The sequence below is a fragment of the Vanacampus margaritifer genome, chromosome 10 (genome assembly GCF_051991255.1).
Source record: "Vanacampus margaritifer isolate UIUO_Vmar chromosome 10, RoL_Vmar_1.0, whole genome shotgun sequence".
NCBI classification, from domain to species: Eukaryota; Metazoa; Chordata; class Actinopteri; order Syngnathiformes; family Syngnathidae; genus Vanacampus; species Vanacampus margaritifer.
In genome coordinates, this window is record NC_135441.1 from 8,624,625 (window position 1) to 8,635,831 (window position 11,207).

General features: G+C 40.1%; 1 protein-coding gene across 1 annotated transcript; it reads left to right on the forward strand.

The window, feature by feature from the left end:
- The first annotated feature begins 763 nt into the window (after positions 1-763).
- lpar4 (lysophosphatidic acid receptor 4) lies at positions 764-10,076 on the forward strand. Its single transcript, XM_077577359.1, has 3 exons — positions 764-1,083; positions 6,536-7,278; positions 9,118-10,076. The coding sequence occupies exons 2-3, from the start codon at positions 6,703-6,705 to the stop codon at positions 9,613-9,615; spliced, it is 1,074 nt and encodes a 357-aa protein (XP_077433485.1). The 5' UTR covers positions 764-1,083; positions 6,536-6,702; the 3' UTR covers positions 9,616-10,076.
- Positions 10,077-11,207: the final 1,131 nt, after the last annotated feature.

Sequence of the window (11,207 nt, forward strand, 5' to 3'; positions counted from 1 at the left end):
CCATGTTGGGTAATACTTGCTCTAGTTTAAAGCTAGCTTAAAACAGAGCAGTGACTGAGGCATGACAAGATGCCTGAATCTCTCCTCTAACAAGTCCACATGATTTGCTGCTAGAATGTGTCTATGTACGACGCCCGTTTGAAAATATATGAAGTTGAAAATTGTTACTATGTGTTGAGCAAAACGGATAACTTGCACTCATATCAGCTCACAATGCGATATTCTCTTCTCAGACAGTACACACCCCCTGACCATTTATTCGAAGAAAACTAGTATTCCACTTTTTCTGTGGTGGAGAAGAAAATTGCAATGTGACAACTTACCCAGGATACAACTAGCCCCGGTCTCCCCTACATTGGCACAACACCTGTTACGCAATGGGTGCTCTCGGCCCTGCTTTGTTGGAATAAAATATTAAATTGTCTGCACGGTTAGGTGGTGTAGGACCCAATTGCAGGGAATCAGGATGTACTGAAAAAACAACAACAATGTAATCTCAAAATAACAAAAATCTAAACGAAATAGGCCTAGTGTACTCAGAATGATCAGAAATACAAAATCAACAGAAATCCGCGGGTGCCGAACCGCGAGTATGCGGGGGTCCACACTGTACCTGATAAGATAAATCTGCTCAAGTACACGCAGTATACAGTACTTCACACCAGTGCCAGTCGTGGTGGGCAATAAAAGTGTTTGTCCGCAAGCCTGGCCACCAGCCCTCCCTCTCCCCTTCTCCCCCCTGCGGCCTGACCGAGGTGATATTGTCTGGCTTCCTGTGGCCGTGGAAGCTTGGCTCCGCTCGCTGGCACGCTCACACGCGCACGCGCAACAGGGGCGAGCAAGCGAGGCAATCCCTGCAGACGCCACAAACAGAAAACACGCACGCCTGGAAAGATCCCTGGAAAAGAGGCTCGCGTGGGTGTCAAACCAAGAAAAGCGAGGATTCCACCTTATAACGGAAGGTCCAAGCTCGTCAAGTTTTGGAGAGAGTGAGAAGTGCAAAGTATGGATTTTCTCTTGTGACAGCTGTAAATGCACATAGCAGCTCCCAACGGGGAGAGATGTCATCATTCGTTCATCACAGTGAGTCTACACTCGATTATGTTTGTACTTGTGCGAATACAGCAAGAGTTCCGATGTTCTTGCGTGTCATGTGATGATCTATTCACTAACTTTAAAAAGTATTTGATAAATAATACTTGAACAGATACCTGAACAATCTACTCAAGTACAGTATTTGCACGTTGTCACTTAGCCTAGCAAGCGTCAATTGTTCCATTTATTCATTTGGTTTGTGCAGTTTATACAGCATTCCCCAAAATCAGCAGAAGCAACAAGTTGAAATGCCTTGAATTAAATGTGAGTGTGAATGGTTGTTTGTTCATATGTGGCCATTGACTGACATCCAATCAAGGATACTCAGCTGTAGCCCAAAGTCAGCTGGGATTGACTCCAGCACACCTGCAAGGCTGCGACCCTAATGACAAGCAGTACTAGACTATAGCAAACTTAATTGAAGTTTTCCGAACCATTGTTTGGGGGCAAGAAAAATAATAGCTCACCCTCCCTGAATGAGCCATCATTTTGCAAAACAAATCCATAATTTACATGTATTCTATTTTCATTCCTTGAAGTTTAAAAGCTGTATGTCCTAATTGTTCCTCCGTGTTGAAATTGAAAATGACATTATTGTCCTGTAACTGATTATCAAGCTATCCAGGGTGTTGATTTAAAATCAACAGTGTCGACAAATATCTGTGATTGAACACAATAACGCTAGCTCCTCCTAACCACATAGACAAAAAAAAATCTCAAGTATCCCTATATTTTATTTCAGCCCTCTTATGCTTAGAAATATGACATTATTGTTATGTTGTAAATATAACACTGTCTTCTCACCATAAAAGGCAACAAAAAAAAGTTACAGACTTCTATTTGGACTGCGATTTTATTTATCTAACAGGCTACTTAGTACAGTGTCATAGGTCTCAAACTCCAGTCCTCAAGGGTCATAGTCTGACATTTGTTTAGAGTTTTCCCTTCTTCAACACACCTGATTCATATCAGGATCGTTATCAGGCTCCTGCAGAGCTTGCTGCTGAGCTGATCAGTAACGTTTTTAAACTGTATTTGAAAACATTTACACTCGGGACTGAATTCACTGCTGTTGGTAGCTTATTCCATTTGTGTGCAGCATAACAGCAACATGCTGTTTCACCATGTTCGCTTTGAACTCTGGGCTCCACTAATTGATCCCAGTTTGCAGACCTCAGAGCTCTACTGGGTTTATATTCAATTTAATTCAATTCAATAGTCAATACGTGTTTAGTGAAGTGGTTTGAGTTTATGTGAACATGAAAAAAAAAATAATAATAAGAGTAATAAACATACAGCAACAGAATAATAATATTAAAAAAAAACTACAAAAAATTCAAAAAAGCGCCCCTAACAGCGATTTTACATGTTCAAAAAGGAGTGGGAAGAAGTCGTAAGACTTAATAAATCCCCTCCCTTCCCTATATATATATGGCCATAATAATACAAATAAATACATAATTTTAATATTTAGTTTTAAATTGATTTATAGTTGTACATTGTTTTAAGTTCTTATATAGACTGTTTGAACAAATAGGAAAAGGTGTGAAATTATGGAACAATGTTAATTTATAACCCCCCTCTTTCTCTCCAAACATTTTTAGAATATATTGTGGTAACATATTATTTTTAACTTTTATACATAATCTGCGCCGTCAAGCTATAGAAGAACGAACGCTCACATTAACAAAGTCAGCAGAAAAAGTAATAAATAAACTTTAGAACTGACTATTAAAAGTAATTTCAACTAAAAGGTCAAGCAATGGGTCAATGATGTTAAATTATCAAACTTTCAAACATTTTTAATATATTGCTATAGCTAAACGTATCTCAATATTTTGTGGTGTCTTTTTTTTACGCTTTTTTTTTTTTTTTAAATAACTAAACAAGAAGTTGTTGTATATTATTAACTGATTGGCGGCTAAGCCCTCCTGATGTAAGCGGACTCCCTCTTTTGAAATGATATCAGAACAAAATTGAACAGAACAAGCATTTATTTGTCTCAGTGGATAGCGGCAACACATACAACTGAAAAACGTGATAGAGATATTTACAAGCTAAGGCAATATAACGTAAATAGCAGTTAAATGGCAGCTCGTGGTCACCACTATGATCTGTTCAGAACTCTTCAAAAATACATTCTTGAACTTATCCAGTGATAGTGAAGTGGGACACTTTCAGCCAGCCATGTGATTGAAGGAAGGCAACAGCTGGATGCTCAAGCTGAACTCAAGCCACAGAGATCAGCGGATCCCAGAGGCCTGTTTCTGTCACCGTTGCCGTCTAAGGGGGTTTGCCTGCAAGTGCAGCTGTCCGTCACCCGTACATGAAACCAAACACACATGTCGGAGGCTATAATCTTTTGGCCAACATAAGCCACTGCATGCTGAGATGTCCATCTGTAGCGCTCTCATGCACAGCAGCCATCGAAACCGCTGCGGTCAAGGTTTCTCAGTGTGTGTGTTTGTGAGGACTGGCACATGTCAGTGTTTGCCTTCTTGAGCGTAGGTTCTATGAGAGTGTTTGATGCAGATGGGTACAGTGAGGGCATTGTGAACATCGGCAGGGACTTTCTGAAAGGCGTGTGAAAACGCCGTAAAGATGTCACTGCAGCGCTGGCACAGGATACTGCTAATGGACTGCGCAAGCTCACAGCGTTTCCTTTGTGGTGGTGTATATTCAAGTGACTCACATCTAGTGGTGCAACGGATCATCTTTGATCCGTGATCCGTACGGATCAGGCCCAAAGGTTTGGATCGTACACGATCCGCGGATTGGTTGGTGGGAAAAACAAACAAACTACGCATTCACACGAAAGCAACGTGATCAGTCCGCATTCACTATAACAGCAGCAGAGGAAGTTGAAAAACCTTGTGGCTCACGTAAATCATATGTATTGGAGTATTTTGGCAACTAAGGGTGAAATGAGTCCTCAAAATAATGATACAGGATTTTTCCTGCCTCTTTCCGGAACCGTCATTCAGAGATGTCAAGGAAGTTGGAAACATACTCAACGTAACACTCCGCCTCTGCTAACGCTAACTTCAAAATAAAGTTTACCAAATAATACATTGACAGCAAAGCAAAAAGTCTTAGTAGACTTTTACTTTGAAGTTGGCCACATCGTGGCGTGATGGCTAACTTGACTTAGCTTTTTGACGTTTCGGATTTCTTTATGGTAGTTTTTATTGACATTATATCAATGTGACAAACATCAACACAGCGCTATCCCGAACTCATTCCATCACTAATTTAGGACGCTAAAAAACCGCTAGTTAATTAAGCCATCATTGTGTGGTTCGGCACAAATCTCCGATGTTAGTGGCTAGTGGCTAGCAGCTAGCGGTTAGCATTAGCCTGGCTGGCAACAATAAATGAGTTTGACAGCTGGTACCTGGCTTTCATTCTTTACTTTTTCAATATATCCATGTTCTTGAATGTGACTTTGAGGTATTTTTCATTATTATAAAAAAAATAACTTTTTTCAACACAACTTTGAATATTTTTTGCTCATAAAAAAAACAAAAGCAAAAGCAAAAAAACCTTCAACCCAAAATGCCAATATAGCCATTTAGATTTTAGGAACATAACTTTAAGCCATTCATTTTGTACATGGACCGTGTATAAATGAGAGTGTATCTGCCTCATGTTGCAGTTAATTGTGTTGGTAAATCCTAAACAACATAGGCCTATTAGACATTTAATGAGCAAAAGCGTTTTACAAAATAAATAAAGACAAAGTACTATTTATCTTTTCTTTTTTCTTTTCTTTCTTTTTTTTTTTTTGCTGATCTGAAAAACGATCCAATCTGTGACTCAAATCCGTGATCCGATCCGAACCATGACTTTGTCTTATGGTCTGAACATTGGCTCTCACTTTATATTTCTGGACTTAAGAATTATGCCTGATGAAATCAACGTGAAAACGCCAGCCAATCGCTATTGTTTCCTTGGTTGCTAGGTGTTTTTTTTTTTTTTCTTGTGAAGTTGAAGAATTAGTCAAAACAGAATGGCATGGGTCAAATGAGAGGAGTATTTGCAGCAATCTTTAAAATGATTCTGACATTGAAGATGAAGGTTTTGGTCGGAGTTTGTAATGAAATGTTTATGTTTTTTTAACATGGATCCATGGCAGTTACACAATTTAAGCTTTCGTGTCCATTGAGACTTCGGCAGAGGATTGTCTGCAACAGGACTGTCTAAAAAGATCAATGTGAAAGAGCTTAATGTCACGTTATGTCTGAAAACTGATTAATGGTCAGCAAAATTCATGTGCACATCTTTACTCATGCTCACTTAAACTACTGAATTATTACTCCATGCCAAACTATTTTTATTTATTTTTATTTTAGACTATGGATGTTAAGTTTTTCTCTACAAGTAGCACCAATAAGGACGTTTTAAAATCTATAATCAAAATTTTCCTGAGCAAAAAACACATAAGAGTGAGCTTGTTAGTGAAAAATTGACAATTTTTCACCATTGCTCCAATTTCCTTCACTGAAGCAGTACTGTATAAATAAATTAATGCAATCCAATTTCTATTATTTACAGTGCGCAACATGTTTAGTAGAAGACCACCAGAGAATCGTTTATGCTAAAGATGCCCCAAATTAAAAATAGAAAAAAAATCTGGATCAAATTATTAAATTTCACTCCTGACCACAGAAATTTGTTTTAGTTGAATATTATGCTTGATTAATTTTGGACTTTTTAAAATATAGCCCAGTGAGCTGACTCAAATTTGGTCATAAAAAGTCAATTTAGTGTGACATTCCTCATTCCTGTTCAAAATGGTACTAGGTCATAAAATCTATGAAATTAAAAGTCTCCATATTAAACCACTTTATCATGCAGAATGTTTTCTTCTCATTTGTATAACAGGTGTTCTAATAAATGTATTAAACACAATGTACTGGATCACATTTAATGTTATGGCTTGTGACATGTTCTATACAGTGGACCTGTGTACTCGCGTTTCGGCACCTGTGGATTCACTTATTCGATTTTTTTATTTTATTTCTTGAGCTACGTAAAGCCCATAACAAACTGCCTCAATGAAAGCAGAGAATGCAGCCCTCTGGTCGTGGTCTGAGCAGCTAATGTTTTAGATTTGACACCAGTTGAAGCTCAACCTCAGCTCTGCTGTATGTACTTTTATGGTTGTGAGTGGATTTAGATTGAGCAGAGTTTGCACATGAGTGGATGTAGTCGGAGTGAGTTCAACCTCTGTCCGCTCATAGCTGCCGTTTCCCATTCTCACATCTGATTATGGAGGTCAATATGAATAGCATGTATGTGTTATGCACATGCAACCAGCTATGTAACATGAGAACTGCTTGGACTTTCTGCAGCTACAGATTTGAAATGTGTCTTTGTGCAGTCTGTCGCTTCTTGGCGTTTGGACAATGATGACAACTTCATCCTTTTCCCTTCACAGGAGAACCGAACATCCTGACGGCCTCCATTTATGTGTCCATGATGGCATGGAGAAGACTTGGAGGGATCTCCCGCTGATACGTCAAGTCCACACATATCGGCGCCCTTTCCTGTTCACGACAACTTTCTGGCGTGAGCCCGTTTCTCGGACTCCTCTCCACAGTCACCATGGCGAGTTTGGTGCTCAATGAGACTGGGATGGAGGACTGCGGCATTGACGACTCCTTCAAGTACAACTTATATTCCGTGGTCTACAGTGTGGTCTTTGTCTTGGGCCTCATCACCAACTGTGCTGCTCTCTTTGTCTTCTGCTTTCGCATGAAGATGCGTAACGAGACCACAATGTTTATGACTAATTTAGCACTATCTGACTTAGTATTTGTTTTTACGTTACCATTTAAGGTTTTCTACAATGTTAACCGCCACTGGCCATTTGGAGACGGACTGTGTAAGATTTCAGGAACAGCCTTCATCACTAACATCTATGGCAGCATGCTCTTCCTCACCTGCATCAGCGTTGACCGCTTTTTGGCAATAGTCTACCCTTTTCGCTCCCGCTCCATCCGCACGCGCAGGAATGCCGCAATGGTGTGTGCAGCTGTGTGGCTGACCATTGTGGGAGGTGGGATATCAGTCACCTTCTTCTCTACCATCAACAGCACAAATAGAGCCACAACTTGTTTTGAAGGCTTCTCCAAGAGTACCTGGAGGACCTACCTTTCCAAAATCACCATCTTTATTGAGGTAGGGCTCTCACAGATTTAAAATAACTTTCTACATTTTGATTAATTTTATTATTAGATACAATGCCTTAAAGTAGAAGTTAACACAAACATTTTCTTTACATAGGTTCTATGCGCCCCCACTAGTGTACAAACAGCATTCTAATTCATACTGACTGAGTATGAAGAAACAAGATTTTTTTTCCCCTCAATTTAGGGGGCAGCCATTTTGCCACTTGCTGTTTACTGAAAATGACATCGCAGTTGCTCAGGTAATGACCAATCTTGACTCGCCTGTCTTCTGAGTTTGGTCATGAGGCGTTCACAAGCTGAGTCGTGATTGGTCAATACCTGAGCACTAAGCAGCTGTGATGTCATTTTCAGTCGACAGCAAGTGTCAAAATGGCCGCCCCTGAGATGGCTAGAAATGGGTGGATTTTAATTAATATTCCTCAAATGCAATAGTGATCAGAATACCATGTTTATACTGATGAGGCTGCATGAGTGTTGTAAAGAAATGTTTGGGTTGACTTACCCGTTTTTTTTTTTTTTTTAATTGACATTTTATGTGACAGACATTAAGACCTGCAGTGTGAACATAGCCAAAGAGACCGCTTTGCGAATGTCGACACCCTGAGGATCAAGCATTTGTTAAAATGTTTATACTTGCCAAAGTGGCAAATTTGCGTTTTTTTCTCAGAATATTGCCCTCACTCTCTAAAAAAAAAAATAGTCCTTCTGCCACCTAATTAAAGTGGAATTATAAATGATGTAGTACATAGCTTTCACAATTTTAGTCAGAAAATTTTGAAATCTGTTGGGGTACTTTTTAACTAGCTTTGCACATATAGACAGAAATGTTTGGCCATTCTTCTTTGCAACAACCTCAAGTTCAGCCACATTGGGTGGAGCCATTTTTATGTCGAACCATAGATGCTCATATAGAGTTAGGGTGGGGGGTTGTCGCAACAAAAGTCACAAAAAATCCAAAGTAGAAGCAATACACCACAAGTTATTCCTCTCTTAACTGAGATCTGGTCGTATGCTAACAGCAATGTTATTACACCATGCATGATGATCGTTCAAACTCAAAACAACTGTTGTGACTTCAGAAAGACTTTTCGTGTAAGAAAAGGATGGACTGGGAACCAAATTTGGCCTGAGAGAATATTCGTTATTGAATCGTCAATCGTTATGGGGGGTGCAGTTGGGTAAGCCGACTATCCAGCAATTAGTGCGCTCGGCGGCCGGGGACTGCAACAGACCAGAAAGTGGACCAGCTGTTCGGGAAAATTCCCGATGGCCAGTCTTCCCCTGGTCCCAAATATGGTTAGCAAATTCCATAACTTCCTGGATGTTAACATTTTAAACTAGAGTGGTTCCACTCTAACATTACTTTTTTTGTTTGTTCGAGATACATAGGAGGTGTATATCATGCACTGTCATAAATTTTTCAGTGACACATTAATGTAGTCCTAAATGTGTATAACAATAGCAAAATACACTTATACGCTCTCTGCCTTTAAACCACACTATTTTCATGCATGGTTAAGGTCTAAACCAAACCCTATTTTACAGCCGCTCTGAGAGCAGAACGACAATGTGACGTGTATCACACCAACCACAAGCATCTTGAAACATAGTGAATTATGCTCATGCTTTTTATGTCTGCATGTTGATATATGTTTGATGCCAAGACTGGCAAAAATCATGTACTAAACATAACATGATTTTTTTTTCTTCGCAACAGCAATTTTTATTTCTTAAGTGTGATGACATACTCCTTCCTTTTATGAGCCCCCCCCCCTCCCTAAACCAAAACAAAGTGAAAAAATGCGCTCCATGTTTCTTGTCTTTCTAGATTGTGGGATTCCTACTTCCTCTCCTGGCCAACTTGGTCTGCTCCTCGCTGGTTCTAAGAACACTGCGTCGGCCAGTGACGGTTGGCCACGGCTGTGACAGCAAGAGACGCGTCTTGAGGATGATTCTCGTCCATCTCGGCATCTTCATCATCTGCTTCGTCCCTTATAACTCCATTCTCTTTCTGTATGCCCTGGTGAGGACCCAGGCCTTAGCTAACTGCTCCGTGGAGCGTTTTGCTCGAACTTTGTACCCGATCACTCTGTGTCTGGCCAGCCTCAACTGCTGCCTAGACCCCGTGGTCTACTACTTCACTTCTGAGAGCTTCCAAAAAAGTTTGACCTTGGGAAGCAAAGGATCTGGCTCACGGCCTGAGAGCATCCCCCGTAGCGACACAGAGACACAGGACCCAGTGACCACTTTCCCAAGTGACACGCACACAGGAGACACTTTGACAAGGAATGGAAAAGACACTAAAGAATCAGAGAGTCAGTTTTGACTATATGAAAAGCACAAGTGGGTATAAGACACCCGGGATTTCAAAAGTAAAGCATCAGCTGTTTGGTCCTTGAAGTGGCAAATGCATAACTCAGCAGATTAGTCCTGTGGTAAATCCTAAACTATGGTCTGGGATTTACCGGTACCAATTAATCCACCACTTGGGAGCAGAGGAATGTACTTTATGTGCTTATTACAAGTTAACACCGAGAAGAAGCCACGGTAGGACTACAGTGATGGTCCTTGGGACACAATGACATTAACACACTGGATTTCCAAATATGATACTAATGACTTTTATAACACCCTGAGCCCATTTTGTTTGATCGTTTTAAGCACAGGCTTTTGCAGTCAAATATCAGTGTTATGACACAAGTTTAGTCCCGTTGTTAGCCAAGCGGGAGAGATAAAAATGTGTTGTGTCAAGTTTGGGGCCATTAAAAATGTTATGAATTGCTCTCATTGCTGCATTTATTATTTTGCTCCCCTGCCTCTTAGTTTGTTAGTTTGGTCAAACCGACTGCGGACAGGCCTCGAACAGCATGGTTAGATGTTTGAACTCTCATAGCAGTTTGTCCTACTCTGTTTTCAGCAGGCAGCCAGTGTGTTCTTGTCGTAGGTGCTATAGGCGGTTGGGATCCATTTGAGGACTCTGGCTTGTTTGCTGTGTCACAGGCCAAATGCTTATTATGGCCGAAGCAATGGTTCATTGTTCGCTTGTGAATGAGGTCTCTCTGTCCTAATCTGGTTTTAGACTGTAGAGCTGCCCAAAGTCTCGCAGAAATGTGTACACACTCCAAAGTACGGCTAAACAGTGTTGTCTAAATAATCACCCTCAAGCACATATAATAGGGTACAAAAAAAGTAAATGCATGAGTCAGCAGATCTTGGAGATCGAGGTCGCTATTGTTTAGACAAGCAGCATAGGTTGCGACACCTAAAGGTTCTAATGAGGATTATACTACCTTTACTATGATTCATTTCCATTTTGACATTTTTGTGCTCAAAGTGAATTTAAATGGCTAGCTTGCTAACAGATGGGAACCTCCGTGGGGGGGGGGGGGGGGGTGAAGTGGTTGTTTTGAAGGTAGAAACAAATAGTTTATTGAGTGGAGAACTGTTGGCATAGTAACGGTTGGCAAGCCAACTATAGTGTTTTATTTGAATCTATACAGTCTTACAAAAAGTTACAAGCTCAAACACAGAAGCTGTAACTTTTGTTACAGGCCTAAATAAAGCCTGTCATACAGTACAGCAGGGATTCCTAACATTTGTGTCACGTCGAGCGTGTCACGAGAAATTATCCGATTCTACTTAATTGGTTTGAAAAAGATTTGTATTTACTACAAATAACTATCTATGCCAGTGACATATAGCTATAGGAAAACAATAATGCTCTTCCGCTAGATTGGAGAGGGTACAGTTAACATAAGTACCTGTTGTCATTTATAGAAAAGAATAATAGCTTTGTGTTCAACTAAACAGTCTCACGCTGAATAAATACATTTGTGAGTAAATTGAGATGGTGTCATTAACATTATTTCAGTATTCATCTATACTTTTTGTTTGGTGATGTCATGACATTAATTTGAA

What these genes read in the sequence shown, in the direction of transcription:
- lpar4 (XM_077577359.1), top strand. Translation starts at nt 6,703, where the DNA reads ATGGCGAGTTTGGTGCTCAATGAGACTGGGATGGAGGACTGCGGCATT. An exon ending in AAATCACCATCTTTATTGAG is followed by an intron (nt 7,279 to 9,117) that starts GTAGGGCTCTCA and finishes TTGTCTTTCTAG; the next exon opens with ATTGTGGGATTCCTACTTCC.